Source organism: Papaver somniferum, chromosome 11, assembly GCF_003573695.1.
Source record: "Papaver somniferum cultivar HN1 chromosome 11, ASM357369v1, whole genome shotgun sequence".
In the NCBI taxonomy this organism is placed as follows: Eukaryota; Viridiplantae; Streptophyta; class Magnoliopsida; order Ranunculales; family Papaveraceae; genus Papaver; species Papaver somniferum.
In genome coordinates, this window is record NC_039368.1 from 41,757,999 (window position 1) to 41,781,112 (window position 23,114).

Genomic DNA, 23,114 nt, shown 5'->3' on the forward strand with positions numbered 1-23,114 from the left:
TTTTTTACTCCCCATTAGTAAATTTTTGCACCCCCTTCCTATAACTTTTGGCTCAGCTCCTGGGCTGGATATATGTGTTGATCTCGAACACAAGCTTACAAACAATATGGGATAAAAAATCTAATGGAAGAACAAATTCTGGATTACGGGTTGTATCTTATGGAAAATTTACTGCAAGAGGCTGGAAAGAACTAAAAGCGGACTTCAACTCAGTGCCACGACCGACGGGTAACTGGAGCTTGGGGAATTGATTTGGTAAGGAAGAATAAGGGAAATTTCCGCTCCCATTTAAAGCGAACAAACATCATTTTATGATTGAGAATCAGGTGACAAGAGCGAAAATTAAGTGCCTGACTAAACGATAGAACCAAAAAAAATTGTTTCACTCCCAAGTTTCTGTATGCAAACTTCATCGATTTTTTTTTAATATTGTGTTTAATGGTTATTTTGCCTATATTTTAGATTTTGATAATAAGATAGGAATATTACAATCATGAAATAATTTAAGTATCGTGTTTAACATTATGGACGGTTTTGTATGCATATATTTTAAATTTCTTAAATTAACGCCATTGACGTGAATCAAATCGAATGATTTAGTGATTAGGCTCGTATCTTTCAACTTTGTGGACAGTTCTTCTATTCCTTGCATGCCAAGCACAAATAAAAAATAAAAAATAGTTCTTCATGATTATTTTTTTTAGTGAAAAAAATCAGACCTATAAATTGCCTTCTCTTACTAAGATAGACGAATTCGTTACAAAATTTACATTTATCTAAGATGCATACATGAAGCCTGGCAGCAATAACAGACGAAAGCTACGGCACGGGTCATATCCTAGTGACTAACATAGTTCAATGTTTTGGTTTTGCACATTCACTAAGATAAGGGAAATACAGAAGTGCAACATCATTCCAAATGACTCATAAGATGCCTCTTTAAATTATAAAATACTATAACAGTTTTTTATTTTTCTTTTGGGACAGAGTGTGTGAAGATTAATTATGATAAATTTGTGGCTTGAAGATACAACTCTAACATATTTCAGAAGATGTGAACGTTTCAAAATAGAAATAAATCATATATGGGTACATGAGAAAGGATTTGTAGAATGAAGACCAAAAATAAGGAGGGTAACACGACAAATAGTAAGTATTATATCTAATATCCAAACATCAAAAAATGCATATCAAATAAAAATTATACCCATGCCATTACGGTACAGGTTAAGCCATAATAAAAATTAAAGTGGATCACCAGATCGTAATATAATTGAAAAAACAAAGATTATCATGCTTCTTTTTTTTTTAAACCACCAATAAGTGTTGGTGGTGGTTGGTGGTTAGTGCATGTGGCGGCGGCGGCGGTGGTGGTGGTGGCGGCGGTAGCGGTGGTGGTTGTTTGTGGCGGGTGCTCGCGGTCAGTGGTGGTTTTTGGTAGTGGGCGATGGTAGCTGTGTTGGTGGTCGGTGTTGGTGGTCAATGGTGGTTGTTGGTGGTGGTGGTGGTGGGGGGGGTTGGCGGTTTGTGGTGGTGGTAGTGGTCGGTAGCGGTGGTGGTGGGTCACAGTGGTGGAACAACATAACATGTGAAAAAAGAAAAACCAACAAAATAATAATTTGTCCGTTGAAATCTATGAAACTCATATGATCTGGGTTGAGATTGATATGAGATAACAAAACATATATATCTTGGCCCGCAACTATCCTAAGAAATCTTAAATGAATTGAATACTTAGGATATATGTGGAATCTAAATAAATCTTATTTGAATACCATGGATATTTCATGATTTCTTACATATTCTGATCAAATACCTATGAGTTTTTAGGATTGTTAAATATCCATATAAATCCTAATCGAATACACCCCCATAAATAGATTTCAACGTGCCAAACAATGAAGATGTGGAGATAAGAAGCATTAAGTGGTAAAGCACCAGATCATCCCTTGTATCTAGGGCTGCACATCGGTTGAATTGGGTCGGGTTTGGCCTCATCCACCACCCAACTCACTGATGGTGGGTAGCAGAAGTTGTCACCCGCAACCAACCCAACACTACAATGGGTCGGTTTTCACCCGACCCACATTACGGTGGGTTGGATAGGGTGGGTGGTGGGTTACCCACCATCAAATACAATGAACACTACATTACAGTTACAGACTTATTCTCTTTGCAGTTTCTACTTCATATACTGCGGCTTCAGTTGATGGTAATATATTATTGCACCTTGTTGCGAAGAAGAAACAAAATTGAAATAAGAATTAAGAACCCAATCGAAATAAGCCAACCCAAAATCAATCTCAGGAAACAAAACCCTAATTAGTAATTACAATGATTCCTAGTCTCACCTTCGGTTGTTGGTTTGCTACTGTACTGGTGATGATGTGATTAGGGTTAGGGATTACATATCATTACTTCAACGGCTATGGTTCATCTAGGATAGGTAATCTAAGGGTTAGAATTAACTTAGAAATATTTAGGAGGGTGGGTGGGTTGGGTCGGGTGAGGGAAGCTGTCACCCACAGTCAATCCACCATACGATGGGTTTTCATGTTGTGACCCATAGTCGACCCGCTCCAAAATGGGTTGGGTTGGATATGGATAATTTCAGGCGGATGTGGATTGGGTTGGTGGGTTGAGTCGGTTTTGTGCAGCCCTACTTGTATCTATGTATAGTAAAATAAACAATGGAAATCCATTTTGTTTTTCTTTTTCGTTCTTCCGAATCTCCGGCCTTGACTTTTTGCTGCCAATTTTTTTTTGTCTTAGGTTTTTCACAAAAAGTTACAGACAAAAATAATGTTGTAAAAAACAAATTCATAAAGCAAGATCTGACGCAAACCACATTTAATCATCATCATTCATCTCTGTTGATCAAATTTTTCGAAAGGATTTCTCCATGATACTCATTCATTTTTCAAGGTACATTTCAAAAGCTTTATTTGTGGTTGAAAATCTACAAAAATTTCACTTCTTTTGCAATGTTGCCGACAAAAGTTTGAATTTCAAAGGGATCAACAGTAGTTTTCTACAATGGATATTGTTTTTTATTAATGTTTGTTGTATTAAATTTGTGTAAGCAAGAAACAGACCTTGTTTTTGCAGGGGAGAGGCAGCAGAGCTTCTAATTCGCAGAATTTAATGAATAGGGTCTGGAATTATTGGAATTGTAATAATTTGGTACCAGACCAGATTTTACTATGACAACCAAACACGAGAATATCATCTCTACCAAGCAAGATAATACAGATGATGACTGTCTTATTGGAGGTTTGTCTCTCTTTCTATATAATTCTATATATCTGCATGTTGTTTGATTGTTTTTGGTATATGTTGGTTAAAGTAAGGATTTCAATTTTGTTATCTTCATTAATGTGGATATGTTGTGAGGTATTGGGAAATAGATAATTAGTGTAGGGAAGCTCTGATGAATCATCGATATCAAAAACGATATGTTATAAAACTTCAGATGTCTTTTTAGATTTCTATATATGGTTAAACTTTTAATGCGGGGTTACACATGGTCAGTGATAAAAAGTTTCTGTACATGTGAGAGACCCAACAATATGAAAATTAATGCATTTGATTATGTGCTCTGAATCAGAATGTTGCCCGTTAGCTATACCGTATCCGCGCAATCCAGCAGTTGCTCTAGTGCGGAGCCAAAAGAAAGACCAGACTCTTCCTACTGGTCCTCAAGGTACACCATGTATTGTTATTTCTACTCTAGATTTCTAAGTTACTTACGCTCGGGTTTCTGTTTATGTTTTCTCTTTCAAAACCAAAATGGAGTGAACTTTATGTGAAATCAGGACCGCTTGGAAGGTTGGAAGATCTTTTAGGTCAACCAAGCAATGCAATTTGTGCAGATTGTGGCTCTCCAGATCCGAAATGGGTGTAAGTTTCCTGCTTTAGATGCTTATATCACTAATGTTTGCTCACTTTAATTATGCTAGTCCACTACTCATAAGCTTGGCGAGGAAAAATGATATAGCATTATGATGCTTCTTCCACTATAATTTTTCATTTTAGTTTTTTTTTGTTGCAACTATACCTAAACCTCTCGCATTTGTTTTCACTTTGGTTCACGCCACCTCATCACACTCTTATCAAGTCATGTATGCATAATCAACATGGAGATTATCAAACGGATTTATTTTCTTGAGTAAGACTTCCTCACCATTTAGAAGAATATCAGTAAGCATGAAAAGAGACTATACGCTTAATGCGAATAGTATTACTAATGTTATGTTCTTGTGTTTATCTAACTGGCAATTCCAATCCAATTGCGTGCTTCAAATGTAGATACATGAATACCTCTATCGAATTTACATGAGCTGTTAGTCATTCTTTTACGATCACATGCTTCAAATGTTGATACATGAATGCCACTGTCGAAGTTTCATGAGCTGTCAGTTGGATGTTCCTTTGTTTGTACATAGTATTTCTAAAGAAACCCATTGTTTGAATCAGATCTTTAAGTCTTGGAGTATTTATATGTATCAAGTGTTCAGGCGTTCATAGAAACCTTGGAGTTCATATATCGAAGGTATGGAATCTGAATGCAATATTATTAGTACACTTCCTTGTTTGTTAAGTCATACAGTTTTATCTGATTTAACACATCTTATCCATTCTTGGAAAGTGCAATTTTTATTGGGTGCATTTAGGGGTTATGGTTTATATAGTTCCTTGTTTGAGAAAAATGTAGCATCCATTCGATTTCCATATTCCGCGTGGACCTGTCAGAATATACTGTTGTCTTGTGTGAACTATATTTAGTTCTATTTTATTGATTTCCAGATAAACTGCTTGTGAATAGGTTCTATCAGTGAAGTTAGACGAATGGTCAGATGAACAAGTTGATTTGTTGGTTGATTTGGGTGGAAATGCTGCAGCAAACTTGAAATACGAAGCTTTGCTACCAGACAACGTCAAAAAACCAAAACCAGATTCCTCGATAGAAGAACGCGCAGATTTCATTAGGTAAAATCTAAACCTCAAGAGGTTTTATCAATTATGCAAAAAAACTTTATAAATCTGAATCAGGATAAATATCTCTCAAAATACTCAGGAAAAAATATGAGCAGCAACAGTTTTTAGACTCTTCATTACAGACAGCGCTAGTTGTTCAATCTACAAGGCATGGTCATTCTCACTCTGGACCTCTACATGACAAGAGACACTATGATAAACAGGCTACCACAAGCCGTATACATGGTTTAGGGCAAGCATTTCGTAACAGTTGGAGAAGAAAGGAGCCTGAGTACAAACCTTCTAGAAAAATGACTTCAACTAATAGCAATAACAGCAGCAGCAGTCACTGCAACAATAACACATCGGTATGACTAATTCTTGGTAGATTAGCATGCTTCTGCTTAGCCCACATAATATAGTTGGCTTCCGTCAGCTTGATTTTCTCTTCCTTTTCCCTTTACAAACTGTCCTTAGATCCTGATTTTATGATTGATCAATGTTAATCAAGATATTGCATGTTTACAGCCTGGTATGGTTGAATTTGTTGGGTTGATAAAGGTCAACATTGTAAGGGGCACCAACTTAGCTGTCCGCGATGTGATGACTAGCGATCCTTACGTCATTCTCTCACTTGGTCAGCAAGTAAGTCACTCCCCCTGGTGCTCGGACCATTATTATTATCGCAATATAAACACATCTGAATTTGTAAGGAAAATGCGAGTATGCTGCTTCAAAGGAGAACCAATATTTGGCGCTCCTTAGAACTATTAGTTATGTATGTAAATAGACAACTTCACTCCTGCTTATGTCTTTCCCAGAGAAGGTCCTCTTCTCATCCTCTGTAACTCCTATTCTTTGTTTCGATGAGTAAGAGAAATTTACCGAAAGAAACGAAGTATGCAAGAACTGGTGCGAACTGCGAAGAAAAAGCACTTAGAGAGCCAAGAAAACAGAATAGTAAAGGAGGGCCGAAGGTTTGTTTTTGCTCAGGTAAGAGAGACAGTAGAGCAAGGAGAAGGTGTTCGCTATCCTCTGTTATTCCCATGTCTTTGAGAAACAAAGATAGCAGAGGACAAGACTGCACGGACAGAGCCCAGAAACAGAATAATAATTGGAGAGGACAAGAGAGCAAAGATAGGGTTTCATTTTTATTAACGTAGCGTTTCATTTTCAGTAACAGGTAGCAACATAATAGAGGAAAGAGAAGAGAACATGGTCTTTCAGAACGTTCTTCCCTGCTTCTAAACTTGTCGAACTCCACTGATCTTGAAAACATTTAAAATAGTTCATTCTCATTTATTAAAAGAAATATGCATCTAATTTTGGTTTTGTTGGAAGAATCCCATGCAGTTACGTCACAGGTGTAAACTCTTCTTACAGTTACTTTGTTGTGCTCATAAAAATTGTCAAATTCTTATGCAGTCAATGAAGACACGTGTAATAAAGAGCAGTCTTAACCCGGTGTGGAACGAAAGACTAATGCTATCTATTCCAGATCCAATTCCACCTCTAAAATTGGTAAGATTACAATTTTTATTAGAAAACATCATCACCATTGTACTGGAACAACACAAGAAACATCGGCTTTTAGAGCGAACCATCTGAATTCACTTGTATTTGCAAATGTTGTCTGCTAAGTGCTCTTTTTCTTTTGTTGTTGTCTGTTACTCAATTCACAGCAAGTGTATGACAAGGATACATTCACAACAGATGATCACATGGGCGAAGCCGAAATCGATATACAACCCTTAGTTTCAGCTGCCAAAGCATATGAAAACTCTAGTATAACAGAATCCATGCAGCTAGGCAAATGGATAGCAACCAAAGATAATACCCTAGTAAAAGACAGTGTGATCAACCTTGTAGATGGGAAAGTTAAACAAGAGATCGTTCTTAAGCTGCAAAATGTTGAACGGGGTGTACTGCAAATTGAGCTTGAATGCGTTCCCCTCAGTCAATAGCATGGCTCAACAGAGAAGTTCAAGAGAGAACGAAGTTTACACATGGACGGTCAACGCATTCCACATTTCTGCCCTTCATCAATTGTGTTTATTCATTGAAGCTGCCTGTTGATAAGTCGCCAGATGGTGAAGATTTGTTGTTGTAAAATTGACTATTTATCTTTGAGTACCCCCCTTTATGTATGTATTTGTGTAACCATAGTCAAATTTTACACCCCAGTCAGCTGTACACTGTGTTCTTAGGATATCCTTAACTGTACTCGAACATCAATTGTTACTATTTGTAAATGGAAGCAGATTTTTACCAAGCAGAGTGAGCTGAACCATTCATCATGGTCAAAAATGATATTGAAATCTCAGTTTTGATATTATGTTGCATAATCGTAAAGGAGTTGTATGAGTTGGGTGTTTAACAGAGGCTTGTGTATTTTCCCAGCTTAAATAAGGACCTTGGAAACTTTTTTTTTATATATATATATATATAAGCACTAGGACGATTGCACTATAAAAAAACACTATATAGTCGCGCCAGATTGATTTGAATCGGTAAAGCAACTTCTTCCCCAGCAAACTGAGCGGAGCTTTTCATTCGAACTTTTGACCTCTTCAAAATGAGGATAAAATCATGGCTTTCCCCCATTTTTCCATCTTCCTTCTGAAGACGGAACAATCTGAACTCATACTTTAGTTTCTGTTAAAGAGACTCTCTTGCTTTGGCCTGGTATTGGCAGGTACCAACCAAACCAAGCAAGCCAGCACAAGCATGTTCTGCCTATACATGCAAATTCTCAAGCAACCCTCTGTTTAACACAAGCTGGTCCAAAAGAAAAGCTGATGCAGAAACCAAAAACATTGGAGAAGGCAGGTCGAGCAGCAATAAGTGGTCTATCCTCATATAATCTAACTTTTCCTCCGAGGTACTGATACAGACTGTTGTCCTCGACAGAAAAAGTAAGGTGGCTGGTTTCCTCATCTTCATCGTTCTCTCGGACTGCCTATAATAATGCAGTGATTCGCCATACCTTGCAGTTAAGAATCTAGGGGTACTCGTACTGAAGCACAAAACTTGTGGAGGATAATCACCCCTAATTTCAGCATAACCTAATTACATGGAAGGCACAATTATACTAACAGGTTATGCTTGACAATCAACCCTATTCTTATCTTCTCTTCATGATGGAACGTAAAAAAGATTTGCACAAGCAACACAGGAATTTTATTTCAATTAAAATGAATGCCAAGCAGCACAAATTTTGTAAACAAGCAAACACCAACAAAATATATACAGTAACTAGAGAAGAGTATGCTTTTATTCTCATGTTGTTCAGATAAACCATGAACAAGGAACACTCTTAAGTTTTTCAGGGTTTTCTTTCCCTGGACACTGTTAAAGCAATGGTACATTTACAATGAGAAAGGTGAACACAACAAAGGGGTTCAAGACAAAACCCTCAAAAATATATAAAGATAGAAATTCCAAACCAATTGAAGTAGTAGAACTTTCAGCCAATGATTGAATATATAATCACCATAAATTGAAGAAGAGGCACCAAATCCATACTCTCCTATTTCATAAGTAATGTTTTACCTGAGTATCAATTACAACAGTCAGGGCACCTAATCAATCCATTTTCGTTGCAGTCCGGGCATCTCCGCAGCTGTTCGTCATCCTCGGAAAATATCTTTCTACTTCCTTGACAATTAGAACAAGGCAAAAACCTCAAATCCCCACAACTACAAACCAAGTTAGGATCTTTAGCTGGAATACCTCCTAAAAGCTTAACCAGCTCACCAATTTCATGAAGCTGTTTAACTTCTTCAACACCACCCAAATATTTTCCCTTAATAAATACCCTAGGTAAGCTAACAGTTTTTTCACCTAATGCAGTTTGTAATTCTTTCCTATAAGCAGAATCCATGGATATATCACGCTCATCGATGGAAACCCTAAATCCCCTAAATATTGATCTTACAGTACAGCAATCTTCAAATGTCCTACGAATTCCTCTTAAACTAGTGTAATAGATAACAATCCTATCTTCAGCCCCTTTTAATCGAACCTTTTCATCCATAAATGGAGAAAACCTAGAAAGTGAAGAAGAGGAGGAAGATGTTGTTGTGTTAGGTTTGACAACCATGGATTTAGATGAATGAAACCCCCCTGATTGCCTAGAAGAAACAGCTCGTCTGAAGCTAGTCGCAACATTTGGATCCATATCGGCAAGAAGAGATTCTTCTGACAAATGTTTCCACAGGGGTCTAGCTGATTCATTTTCCTTCCTGGAATTCTGTCTTGAAATTTTAGCTTCCTCAAAAGCACTACATAATTTCATAACATTCCCTTTGACTAATCCGTTCCTAAGAGGCCCTTGTTTTTCAAAACAAGATTTCTTTGACGAATCCCATGAATATGATCGATCTAATAATACAGGTTTTTTAGGTACAGAATAATCATAATCATCTAAACCATCCATAAGTTCCCAGGTATTAATAACAGAATCAGGCGATGATGATGGAGACGGAGATTTTGGTGAAGAAATTGGAGAACTAGGGTTTGAATCAATAAGAAGAAGAGAACCGTAGGTTGTAGAAGTCAAGGAAACAAGATGATGGGTATCACCTTTCTTAAGAGGCGGATGATGAACAATACAGAAAGATTGATTCTTTGAGAATTTCTGAACGGACGGAGATGAAAAGGTTTCGATGTTGTTATTAGAGGTTGAAGAAATTAGGGTTTGATCAGGTCGAGAAACAGAGCAGCCCATGAATATGGTTAGGACTTAGGAATTGGGAGAATAGTTAGATTTTTGTAGATTAAAAAGAGAATTATAAAAAGTTTGTCTTTTTTTGTAAATTTCTGCATGACTTTTTATTTTGATTGATTTGATAATTGTTTTTTTTTTAATTTTTGGACAAAAAATTAAAGTGTGGATTGCGTGGTGTTGGAAGAAAGATAAAAAGCTTAGATAGTAAGCAAATGAAATGAAGGTGATGAAATTTTAGAATGTTGGATGGAGAGAGAGAAAGAGAAAGCGCGTGAGAGATATGATGTGATCAATGCCCGCTTATAGTTGAGATTGCGGTTTGTGGGTGGTTGGCTGATTCTTTACCTTAATAACCTACTGGTATAAAAAATGATACATAATGTATACTCATACGATAAGGGATACACGACCATAGTTGTTATTATAACATCTCAACAATGACATTAAGTCACGATAAACAGACTAAAGCTAGCGAATTATTTTAATAATGAGCAGAATAAACCTCGTGCTTAGTATTTAATTTGGTTAAACTTTTACTTTGCATCTATCTATAATACAAAACAGAATGGGTTTTAAACTTGAACGGTCAGATAACATTTTGAGAGACAAACGTTGCATCCGACCATATATTTATATTTTGAGCAGTAATTGTTAAGAATAAATAAAATATACCACATGCATGAAGAATTGGCCAAGTCCTTAGTCCCAATACCTCTCGAACATCTTGTGACAAATTTGTACATATATTTTCGTTTTAAAATCTATTCAAGTCCGAGCAACGAATTCTTACTTACCGAAATTATATTCGCAACAAGGGGATTTCTGAAAAGAGCAAGAAGAAGAAGAATCACTATCGATGTTTGTTTATTCAGACCCAACTTACTTTGAGGATGTCGCGAAAAGTGCAGTATGGAGAAAAGCAATGAACGCATAAATTGAAGCCACTGAAATAAACAGTAATTGGGAACTCAGTAACTTTCCTATTTGAGCAAAGAAAGTGAGCGTGAAATGGGTTCATAAAACAAATCCTAATATACATAGTGAAGTAGAAAAGCTCAAAGCTCGTTTAGTAGCAAAGGCACTCAAGAATATGGCATGGATTATAATGAAGTATTTACACCTACGGCACGGTTGGAGACAACTTATTTGGTGGTTTCTCCCGCAGCACACAAATAATGGATTATATGCCAGCTTGATGTTAAGTCAACTTTTATACATGACGAGCTTATTGAAGAAGTTTTTGTCGATCAATCTCCTGACTACCAGAAGAAAGGTCAAAAAACGAAAGTATACAAATTAAAAAACGATCTATATGTACTAGAACAAGCTCCATGAGCTATGTATAGTTGCAAAAATCTTACTATACAAAAGAAGGTTTTATTAGATGTCCTTGCAAACACAATTTGTTTGTCTTTATGTCGATGACCTTATTTTTACTGGAAATGATGATAATATTAAAAAGGGAAGGATACCAAATACACCATCAATTTTTTTTTTTTGTTTTGAAGTGCGTTGAACCTGTGTAGTACTTTTTAACAATCAAAAGATACAGAAAAGTAAAAAGCACACACGAATAAACACAAGAATTGTGTTTACGAGGAAACCGCAACTGCAAAAAAAAAACCCAGGACCTCGTCCAGATTTGAACACCAAACCGTATTAAGCCGCAACAAATATTATCCTACTATCAGACTTCATACTATAATGTACTTTAGACCGAATCCACCATCCAAGTGATTCAGTTACATTCGCGTTCCTCACGTCTCTTGAACCCCGGAAGGCCCCATGCAATTTATTCCCTTAGATGACGTTCTTTACAGCCTAAAAGATGCTTCAACCCCAATGAATACTTTTGATACCAACCTGCCTCTAACAGATAAGCATATTTGATTTCCTTCTAAATCAATTATCAAGGCTTGAAATATGTTTGCCATAAACAAAAGCTAGAAAACCTCCCATATCCGGGAAACTTACACTCACTCAGATGAGAAGCATGGATTCTTCACCAACTATCAATAAAAATCTTCAACTTATCAATTAAGAATAATATTCGTGTACCTATCTTGAGGAATCACAAAGTCTGGGACGAAGAAAACTCCGTGATTACTATCTACATTTTCTGAAAGAGATAACAAAAACCTCGATAACAAAAAACCAATATCAGGATACAAAAAATATCAAGGTAAAAAATAGTCGTACATGGCTTCACGAATCCCCAAAGAGAAGTCTTTTAGTCGCAAACCTAATTACGATCACAGAGGAAACTTAGGTCAATATCGGACAACTCTAGCTATCAACTAGGACACAAAGTATCAGGTATTGAATTTCTCAGTTGAAAAAACATCTCTATTTATAGTTTTTCAAGACTAAGAGTTGCTTAAAATTCAATCTAAGATAACTTGAGAATCAAGTAAACCACTATACCATTTTTCCTGATTAGCAACAAAATTTTGCAACGCTCTTACACAGTTGCGAATGCGCAACTAGATTTGCAGCTGCTCAAAAATTAGTAACTGTTTGATGCAGTTGCGAAATTTGTAATAGCATTCAGCGGTTGCGAATTTTTAAGCCCTGTTGCAATTCGCAACGCTGACCATACCACATGTGCTTCCTACTTGTGTGCAAGGTAACACTAGAATTCCATATGTGCGACGTGTTTGAGTGGATGACAACACCATCTTATGCGGCTAAGATTTGATCTAAAATATTTGGACGGTGTGCTTAAATATCTCACCTCAACCCTATATTTATCTGAAAGGAGAAAACACTTCGCCTCTATCACTCGATCTTTCTCTTTCTCCCTCACCTTCACTCCATTTCAGTCTCTGCTTCAATTTTTTTTTTCATGGATCTCACTTCTGCTATCGTCAAAACTCCACCACCATGAGTAAACCAATTAAACAAAAACTATTTTATCTACAATTTTTTTTCTTCTGAAAACCATTGTCTTCAATCTTTCTTTTGTAAACCTACCATCATTACAACTTCGAGAGAAATTTTTCTCCTGATTATATTGTTCTTCAATCCTTATATTGAAAACCCACCAATTTTTTCTCTTCAATATTAATTCCTCGTGCTTGATTTTCAATAGGAAAAGTTAGGGTTTGCAATTTCGAAGTTAGGGTTTGCAATTGTTTTGGGGGATTCGTTATGAAGATCATGTTGTTTGTAGTTTCTATTTTTTTTAGGTGATTCCCCGTGAAATCATGGATTCCTCGCAAATCCCTTCAACAAATTTCCGATTTCTCGACTCCAATTTCCCACCATTCTTCTTCTAATCTTAAGCATTCGACAAGAAATTTCAGAGACCAAATCAGCAAGTTAATGATTCTTAAAAAAACCCACTTATCCTCGATTTAGACATGCCCGCAACATGAGCAACGATTCAGGTATATTGTACCTTCTATCATCTTTATCTTTCTCCTTTTTGAAGTAATTTGTGATGAATTTTCTCTAATTTGTTTAGGTATTTGGGTATTTCAAATGGATAGAACAAAAATTTGAACTTAAATTAGTTAATTTTAAAGATAATTTCGATGAGGGTTTAGAGTTTAATAGAGAATTTTGAGTTAGATATCACAAATTAGAGAAAATTTGTAACTGGAGCTTGGAAATTTTGAATTTTGTGTAATTTTTGTTTGCCTAGATATGATATCATAATTGGAGCTTGGAAATCCTGACGATAAACGGAAGCCGGATAAGCGTGTGAATGGAATATTCTAGATTTTACTTATTAATCTTGGAGTTTTTGCAGCTGATCATTGGTTTCATGTATTGTAAGATGTGTTCTTTTAATGTACTTAAGATTTAGTAACCTTTTAATGATCATGTGAGGTTAATTATTCGTTATTCGTGGACTGGCCAATGAATTGATATGCCCAAGCATCCATTTGAGTGAAATTTATTAATAAAATATACAAGTTTGTGTTACGAGCAGTGAGAACCCAAAGTTTCAACATGTATTATGGGTATATGAAGCATTGAAAATGTATACCACTAGTAAAAAGAAGATCAAAAAATGCAAGTTCAATTGTATTCTCAATGAGGGATACCTCATACATTACTTCTCCCGTCATAAAGTATGGAGTTGAGCAATGAATTAGTTTGATCAACTAGTCTAGTGAAAGGTCCATGTTTTGAACTTGCATTTAGCTGTGCATATATTTTTATTCATTATGAATTACGGATGTGTTAAAGCAAACCATTCATACTTTATTTGTATTAGTTTGATAAATGAAAGGGAATTTCTATGTTGACATGTAAAGTTCTCGAAGTTAAAAACTGATCGGGTTATGCAGTTACTTACACTTTTCTTTTCCTTTGTCAGATAAGAGAGATCAAAGGACTTTACCTGTACCAGAGTTCTAGTTTGGTACTAGTTTGTGACATCAACATTTTGTCATGCTAACTGGTGAGACTTCTCTACTTTTTGACGCTTCTTACTTAATCTAAAGTATCATGATGATAAAGACGTACTTGATGCTCGTATAGAAAAGCTATAATCTTTGATCTGTGCATATTATCCTCGAACATTTGTCATATACTCAGTTTTCTAACTTTTGGACTGCCTTCGTGGTGATAAAGTTTCACAGGAACCATCTCTCCAGCAATCTGTTTTTCTTGTACATTTTTCGTAATTTTCTCTCTATTTCTTTACCTGTGGGAAGTTTTAGTTCTAATGGACAAAACCGCTTTGGTTTTTAGAGTCTCCAAAATTATGTGGATGTCTTATTTTGATCTTTTCTTCTGCTTCTTGTGAAGCTTGTTGAGGAGGAGAAAGGGAACTTTGCACTGTGGACTTCTTACATTCTAACAGGTGTTGGAGCAAACCTGGTGTCATGGTTAGTTCTCCCAAGAAATGCAGTTTCTCTTGGAGCGTCTGGTGCTGTGTTCGGTCTATTTGATATCAGTGTTCTTGTCAAAGTAAGGAACTAAGACTAATCAATTCTTCTGCCACCTATCAAAATCATTTTAGGAATGAGAATTGTGCTACTTAATAATTTTATCTTAACTACCACTAATATTTTCTTGCAGATGTGTTGGCACTGGAGAAAGATCCTTGAAGTTCTTATACTAGGCCAGTTTGTTATCGAGAAGGTAATCTTGTGCTTCTACTGCAAAAAAATATTAGGATCTAAGTTATATATTGAATCATCCTCTTGACATCTAGTAACAGTCAGGTGATGAGAGCAGCACAAGATTCAACAGAATGTCAGGTGGAAGTTCCGCTATGCAAAGTGTCAATCACATTGCTCATCTGTCTGGCTCTTTGGTCGGTGCAGGTCTAGTTTGGCTTCTAAGTAGAGTTCCATCTGAACCTTCCGACCGAGGCATACCGAAGTTCAATGATAATACAAATCGAAAAACTTAAGGTGGGAGGATATGAACGCCATTTCTAATCATAGTTGCTTAATAATTATTACATTTTTGTCGTATTATCAATTAAGAAGCTATTTAAGCATGTTGCTATCCTTGGAAACATATTGGTAATCCTCCTTTTTTGAAAGTGATATGTTCCCTATCATAATAAACTGATATGTTATCTATCCTTGGAAACATTTTGGTCGTATTATCATTTAAGCATGCTGTATAATCAGGTTATTTCGAGAAGATAGGCAACTCAACAATACCAACTGTATTCTGCATGAAAGTGAGGGATGCTTTAAGTTATGTTATGAGGAAACAATCATAGATTGCTTGTATGCAAAATGTGGGTGTTATTCTTTCGTTCCGTGTTTTTGAATGTTAGTCTGTGATCTTTATTGTGTCTGATTAATTTGATATGCTTGATTTGACTTATTTGTTGTTGTTTTTGAATGTTAGTCTGTGATCTTTATTGTGTGATTAATTTGATATGATCATTTTTCACTTCTTTGATTCACTAAGTTTCTTGCAAACAATCATTGTTGAAAGCTTAAACTGAATCTCTGACTAGTGGAGTTATGTATTTGCAGTGCTTGTGGTGTAGCGAACCAACTTATTAGCCTATGAACGACAAATGCAAATGAGCAAGATGGGAAGTGGCAAAGTGCTCGGGAGACACCATCAATGAATTAACAATGATGCATCACCATCGTCATGCTCTGTAAGCCATGTGAATTGGTTTGATGGAGCAGCTAGTCGAGGTGGCTACTGCTTGTACCTGCTATAGCGATTACTGATAGAGGTGAATACCTAGTCTTTAACCAGTATTTTGTTACTTGTGTTATGTGTATAACTTCTAATGATGCTAAACTGATCTAGACGGACTAAGAAGGTTCTTGTACTCCTATTTTTTACAATTAGTCATATATGAACTTAAAGACATTTTTTTTTGTTGTACTTATCATTCTTTAGAAACTTAAGACATATTTACAGAAGTTTTTTAAGGACTTCTTTGTTCAATGCGCGCTCAGTAGTATTTAGCCTGGATTTGGCCTGAAAATGTTACAGGGAACTCTTGACTTGTCGTTGACTTGACTTTTTTCTGTTGCAAAATTTTAGCAACGGATAAAACTGTTGCTAGATTTAGAACCAGAACAATAAAACCGGGTCCGGCTAAGTTTAGCCGTTCTAAGTTTTTTTGGTTCAAAATTTCGCAACTGCTTGAAGCTGTTGCGAAAAAAATATAGCAACAGCAGCCAACAGTTGCTAAACCTATTCGCAAGAGCCTAAACCGTTGCAAAGCCAGAGACAAACACCTGGGTGAACCAGAAACCGTTGCGAAAATAATTTCGCAACGGACTTAAGAACTATTGCAAATAAAATGCAATGCCACGTTTTGCAACGGCTACTTGCTGTTGCAAGTCCCCTTTGCAATTGCGTCCAACCGTTGCTAATACGGGTAAATGGTGTAGTGAACACTTTCTATGTTTAGATGAAACTCTAATTAGGGTTTCAAGTAAGCATGTGAGAATTAGTCTTCAAATCACATAGAAAAATACACACAGTGGTCCAGTTATGAAACTGTGTGTAATGGTCATTCTGTTTTGGCAAATATGTCTTTCAAACTATAAGCAAATTGATGTTCATTTAAACACTTAAGAGTTTAATTATGATGCACACCCATAAGTGTTTTAGTAATCAATGATGTATTAGAAGTGTTTAAGAGACTCATAGCAATCCTAAACATATTTAAAAAGTAAGTCTTTGATTATCTGTTAAATTGCACCGAGACCGTTAGTGAGACGTTCGTGAACCGTAACGCTTATTCACGAGTCAGGGTGTTGCGGTTCGTGAACCAGGTTCGCCAAACCTACTCGGCTAGAGAACTCATATGTACATTGCTCGCGAACTGGGTTCGCCAACCATACTCGGTTTATGAACTCAGATGGACACAGTTCGTGAAATGGGTTTGCTAACCTTAAGCCTTTTACACCAACATTAAAATTCACTTCACTGAGGTTCCTGAACTGTGCCTCCACTGAAGTTGCGGTTTGTAAAGTGGTTATCCAACCTTCTCTGTATTTTTGAAACTCAAACATATATGGTTTTCGAACTGGTTCGCCAACTTACCCTGAGCAGAAATATCAAAAGTTCTGAACTTTTTTTTTTTGATGTTTGAAACATTATCAAATAACAAAATCATTTGCATGTGCAATTTTCAATTGACCCACAAATTAATTCTTTAACAATAAATTGTTTTGAACTAATATTGTTAAAGACCTTTGAACATCTATGCTTGAATCATATTTCAAGATTTTTAACAAGACATGCTTGACTCGAAATTTCTTCTTTCTAAATCGACTAGAAGTCATACGACATAGTCTCATAAGATAGAATGATAAGATAGTGATTAAAATAAAATGGTTCAATCTTCACATACCCGATTAATGAAGTTCTTCAGATGTCATCGTCGATCTTCAGTCTTCGAGATTGATGTTTGATACTCAACTATCAAATGCTAACCTAGTTCGAGATTTGACTTAGTAGACTACAAATCAAGATATAGCTTCGATCATCTTAAATTGATAAAAATCTTGAGATAGAAAAACTTGTGGGTTCAACCAAGCATAGCTATAACAAATATGTTTGTTGAGTTTAAGAAATCAATGATGGGAAAAATTGACATGACTGGCCTGGAAAAAATGAGGTACTTTCTTGGTATATAGGTGGCACAACAATCAGAAGATAGTTTTTATATTCCAAAGAAAGTATATAGAAGAGATATTAGAGAATTTTGGGTTTGAATGGATGCGATGCAGTTCAAAATCTAATTGATCCAGGCTTTAAACTCACAAAAGACTAGAATATACTAAGGTTGGATAACCGCTACCACAAACATATTATTGACAGTTTGATGTATGTGAGAACTACTTTTTTTTTTTTTTGATAGGAAATAAGAATTTTATTGCAAAATTTAAAGCATAACTGATTGTATATCTCTTTCCAGATCATCTTGTATGAAGATAGGAGGAGACGACCATTCTAAATTAACTAAATTTTTCCTAACAAATTTGGCTAGTTTATCTGCACAAGCATTTGCTTCTCTCTTGACAGACTCACTTTTCCACTTTTTTATTAAAACTAATCTAGAAAGACAGTCCTGGATTATATTTGATGTAGTTCATTTGACGCTCCCAGTGGAACCATTGATTGCATCCACAACATTTTTGTTGTCATTCTCCAAATGCATCTTTTGTATTCCTTTAGCAATCGCCCATTCCACTACTTCCAATACAGCTATTGCTTCTGCTTGTTCTTCATCCGCAACGCTTGACGTCTTCCCTTTTACTGCTTCAAAGACCCCTGAATCATTTCTCAATATTAGTCCAATGCCAACAATATCTAAATTATTTTTCCTATCAAAAGACGCATCTATGTTTATTTTTGTGACAACTAAACGACCTGATATTATGTATGTAATGAGTCTTCTTGGCAGGTACATGGATTGTTTCATGGAGCTTCACTACAACACAACTGGTATTTTTTTATAGAAAGTGAGAAGATGAGAAGCTGATAGGTTATACTAACAGCGATTACACTGGTGATCTGGATCATCATAAGAGCATATTAGGTTATGTATTCTTGACGGGTTCATGTGTCCTGTCTTGGTTATTTAAGAAACAACCAATTGTCACTCTGTCGACGACTGAAGCAGAGGCATAATATGCTTGTTAAGCTGCCTGGTTAAGGAGGGTATTTGAGTATTTCAATCTTCAAAAACAAAGTGGCGATGATACAAATATTTTTTGTGATAATAGCTCAAGTATTTCACTCTCAAGGAACCAAATACTACAAGGTCCCATTTTCTTTGTGACCTTACGAAAGGTGAAGTTATCAAGATGGTTCATTGTCACGGTCAAGATTAAGTTGCAGACATCAGGACAAAGCCATCGAAGCTGGATATGTTTTTTGAAGGTTAAATGTTTGTTGGGAGTTTTTACTGAACCAAATGTGAAATGAATTTCTAGCTTTCAATTTAAGGGAGAAAACTTGAAGTAGTCAGTAATGGTTACATTGTAGATCGAGTATTGTGGAATAATCCATATTATTTATTTATTTTGAAAATAATAATCCCTATTATTCAGGAAAACAGGAGTTGTTTTAGTTTGTTTCCTTTTTCTAAGCATTTGTATGGCTATACGGCCATCTTCGTTTTCATTAATTAATTGGATCATTTTTTACATTCATTTTTCAACAACAAAAAAAATATTTTGTTCCCCGTTCCGTAGCATATAACTAGTTTTTTTAAGTATAATATCGTTTTAACTGGGCCTGTCGTTTTTTTCCCTTTTTGTTGGTGGTTTAAAACTTTGTATCCTCTTACTTATCAATTGTTTTAAGGAAAATTTCTTGTTTGGTCCTAAGCCCATAAGGTTATTTATAGGAGGGTCCAACCGGATTTTACTCTTATCCTAAGGTTCAAAGTTTTTTGAAAACATGGAAATCACTAATATACCCCACTGGTTAAATATGTGTGAAATAACATACTTCTACAAAATCGAGATTTTATTTATCGGGAGGTCCAAATTTAATTAAAACATATAAAATATCACAAATTTGAGTACATATCTGCTACATTTGTGTTACAAATTTGAGTACATATCTGCCACACTGCTTACAAATTTGAGTACATATCTGCCACCATGCTTAAAATTTGAGTACATATCTGCTGCACTTTTTACAAATCTGAGTACATATCTGCTGCACTACTTACAAATCTGAGTATATATCTGCCGCATTGCTTACATATAGAGTGTGTATCCGTTGGACATATGAACCTGTAAATGTGATCAGAATATAACAATATTAAAACACATCAACAAAGCTACCATCTATTTCAGTATTTCGCACACGTACTCATGGGTCAAACAAAAAAAAAGTGGCAAAACTATGAACAAAACAGAATCAAAGGAAGTTTCTATCAGTTTGTCATATACGTACTGCAGATTCATAAACTAAAAACTCAATTGCATGTCAAGAAGTGATGAATCCATGAATATAACCGAATCAAAGAACATATTTTAGTATCTCACATACGTACTCATGGATCAAACCAAAAGAAGTAGCAAAATTGTGAATAAAACAGAATTAGAAGAAGTTTATATCAGTTTGACATATACGTACTGCGGAGTCATGAACTAAAAACTGAACTTCATGTCAAAGAAGTGGCCAAACTCAATTGCATGACAATAATAGGTGACAGAACTATGAAAAATAAGAGGATCGAAACAGATATTATAGTATTTCGTATATGTACTGACGGATAAGACTAAAAAATGAGAAAAAGCACATCCAAATAGCATTTCCTATCAGTATGCGACATATGTACTGAAGATTCATGAACAACAAATCAACTGCATGACAAGAATAGGTAGTAGATCTATGAAAAATAAGAGGATCGAAACAAATATTATAGTATTTCGTATATGTACTGACGGATAAGACTAAAAAAGGTGACAACACTTCAGTATTATACATACGTACTCATGGATCGAACAAAAAAAACTGGAAAAACTTCGAATAAAACAAAATCAGAAGAGTACGCCATATATGTACTGTCAATTCATACCAAAAAAACACTGTAAAAAACTGAAACCAAACCTATAGATGCGTAGTAAACACAGATTAACAGTACGTCATGTACGTATTGATGGTTGATACACAAAAGCAAATTGAAACCAAACCAAAAACCAATAAAATGAAACTAAAATATCAGATCTACTAACGAAATGAACATAAAACATGATTTTATAACTAAATCTGAACTATTTTCATCAAAAACCACCAGTACGTCATATACGTACTGATGATTAATATACAAAATCAAACTAAAAATAAATCAAAGACCAACAAAATGAAATTAAAATATCAAATCTACTAATGAAATGAGCATAAAACATGATTATCTATCTAGATCTGAAGTATTTTTTATCAAAATCGAAGTAAAAAAATTAAAAAAATCAAGCATGAATATCGTAAGAACAAAAAATCCACCTACCGATTACACTTGCAGAGTTCGAACTCACGAATCGAACAAGGACCTCAAATAATCTTCACTTGCAGAGCTCTTCTCTGAAAACATAAATTGAGAGAATGAAAAAGAAACGAACGTCTCTATCCGTTTTTATATAGTACGGGGTGTTTTGGGAATTATGATAATACGTCACATGTGTCCCGCACGTGTACAAGACCTAGGCTTAAAAAATTAGGTCCAATTTCATGTTTTCTTTTAATTATGGACCTATGCTTACTGGGCTTTAGTGGATGGACCTGCCACTAATTAGTATCACTAAACTAGTACCTATAGGTAATTCCTACTTGTTTTAACTGGTGTTGACGTTTCTTTTTTTCTCTTTTTCTTGGTGGTTTAAATTTCCTTTTATATATAAACATTTTTATTTTGTCGATCAAAATAATTAATGAGTAAAAATACATGGACAATCTTATTTTAATACATCTTACTATATTTACAACAATAAATTTGAAGTTAATATTTTGATAATATGTTTATATTAATTTTAAATTTATTATCGCGTGTTCTAGATTAAAAATTTATGCAAATTTTATAAAATAATGTTAAACAAAAATTGCCCATGAATCCTCCTCATAAACGAATCCGGTACTGTATTTTTTTTATATCATTTATATATGCCAGAAAACAACGTTGAAAAAGATCATTGTTTATATGTGTCTCAGTCCTTCGTGCGTAGAAAGTTGCGTATGAACGCACGGAGTATATAATTTGCTTTAGATAGTTTGTTTGATATTTTGCGAGTCTTCTGTTAATTTATGCATACATTCGTAACGGTTTTAAATTTTACTAATATGACTATTTCTTGATTCTTGAATGTTTCTTGATCGTGCATAGTTGTCACCGTCTCAATAGCGTCCATGATCAAGCTGACAAGCAATAACCTAGTCAAGTGACTCAAAGTCAAGTCCCTTTCATTGGAGAGCTAGCTGGGCATTAATCACCATCAAAATCGGGTTCATTTCCCACCATACTCTGTCTCTCTCCGAGCCTTCTTGAAATTGATAATAACATCCATTACTTGGATACCACTAACATAATTGCACACTGATCGCTAATCATTAATGCCAAACACCTATGTAGCTGGCTTCACTACCTGCTCACCACTCCGAATCCCATAGGCCATGCCCATAAGCTATATGCATGCCACATTCAGAGAGCACAGGCATTTATGGCCTCATAAATCAGCAAATTAAAGTGATAGATGAAGAGTGGATGTTCTCGAAAACTACTTCAAAGGTACACTAATACTGGATAATGCATGTAGGATCGTCCCCCCATTGATTATAGACTTTCATTCAACCTTAGTTGTAATTTTTGTTTTTTTTGCTTAAAGCTTTAAGCCCCATGTTATTACTTAGTGCGTGGTCCTTCAAAGTGTTTACCCGAATTGATTTGATAGGGGTTTTGTCTCCCGGACAAACTAAAGTATTGGTAGTGAATTTTCCTTTACAAAAGGTAATTGAACATAAATGAAGATGCATGTGCCTTGTGACTCTTGTCTGTTGTTGGTCACGTCTTGGATAACCAAAACATTTTGTTTTGAGGATCGGTTGTTTGGGAAGTCGAAGCCAAAACATTTAAATCCCACCGGGTTCCCAAAAGGATGCCCCATCGCAAGTACGAACTGTATAAATTTGTATGTTTTGAGTAACAAGAGCCAGAAGTAAAGGGGATTTAATTAGTGAAGTTGGGGTTCTGAGTATGTCAAGGGACAAAACTACAGAATCATTTTCGATGTATCCCAACATCGTTACGTGTTTTCGACGCAGCAAGAAAGAAACTTCAATTCATGGAAAACTTCAAATGAGAAACAAATTATTTTTTTTGTTTTTGAAGTATGAAAAACAATTCTTGACCGATTGTTTAAGGATTTTCACACAAACAAATAAATACTCATCTATTTTGGGACAAATGTTAAAACCAACTAGCTCATCTAACTTGGGACGGAGG

The 23,114-nt window shown here is 35.4% G+C and overlaps 2 protein-coding genes and 1 long non-coding RNA gene across 4 annotated transcripts; 2 read left to right on the forward strand and 1 right to left on the reverse strand.

Moving 5' to 3' along the window:
- The first annotated feature begins 2,727 nt into the window (after window positions 1-2,727).
- On the forward strand, window positions 2,728-7,249 carry LOC113324673 (probable ADP-ribosylation factor GTPase-activating protein AGD11). 2 transcript variants are annotated; one of them, XM_026572971.1, is made up of 10 exons: window positions 2,728-2,925; window positions 3,094-3,273; window positions 3,608-3,703; window positions 3,816-3,900; window positions 4,477-4,552; window positions 4,826-4,989; window positions 5,078-5,345; window positions 5,506-5,622; window positions 6,403-6,498; window positions 6,660-7,249. In XM_026572971.1, the coding sequence occupies exons 2-10, from the start codon at window positions 3,204-3,206 to the stop codon at window positions 6,939-6,941; spliced, it is 1,254 nt and encodes a 417-aa protein (XP_026428756.1). In that variant the 5' UTR covers window positions 2,728-2,925; window positions 3,094-3,203; the 3' UTR covers window positions 6,942-7,249. The 2 variants fall into 2 exon arrangements, with proteins under 2 accessions (XP_026428756.1, XP_026428755.1); XM_026572970.1 differs by having other exon boundaries at window positions 3,109-3,273.
- An 885-nt stretch (window positions 7,250-8,134) lies between these two features.
- On the reverse strand, window positions 8,135-9,899 carry LOC113324674 (uncharacterized protein At3g28850-like). Its single transcript, XM_026572972.1, has one exon. The coding sequence runs from the start codon at window positions 9,704-9,706 to the stop codon at window positions 8,537-8,539; it is 1,170 nt and encodes a 389-aa protein (XP_026428757.1). The 5' UTR covers window positions 9,707-9,899; the 3' UTR covers window positions 8,135-8,536.
- A 2,576-nt stretch (window positions 9,900-12,475) lies between these two features.
- LOC113320509 lies at window positions 12,476-15,973 on the forward strand. Its single transcript, XR_003346140.1, has 6 exons — window positions 12,476-13,095; window positions 14,034-14,117; window positions 14,468-14,629; window positions 14,741-14,803; window positions 14,883-15,078; window positions 15,661-15,973. It is a non-coding gene; the product is annotated as an uncharacterized LOC113320509 (long non-coding RNA).
- Window positions 15,974-23,114: the final 7,141 nt, after the last annotated feature.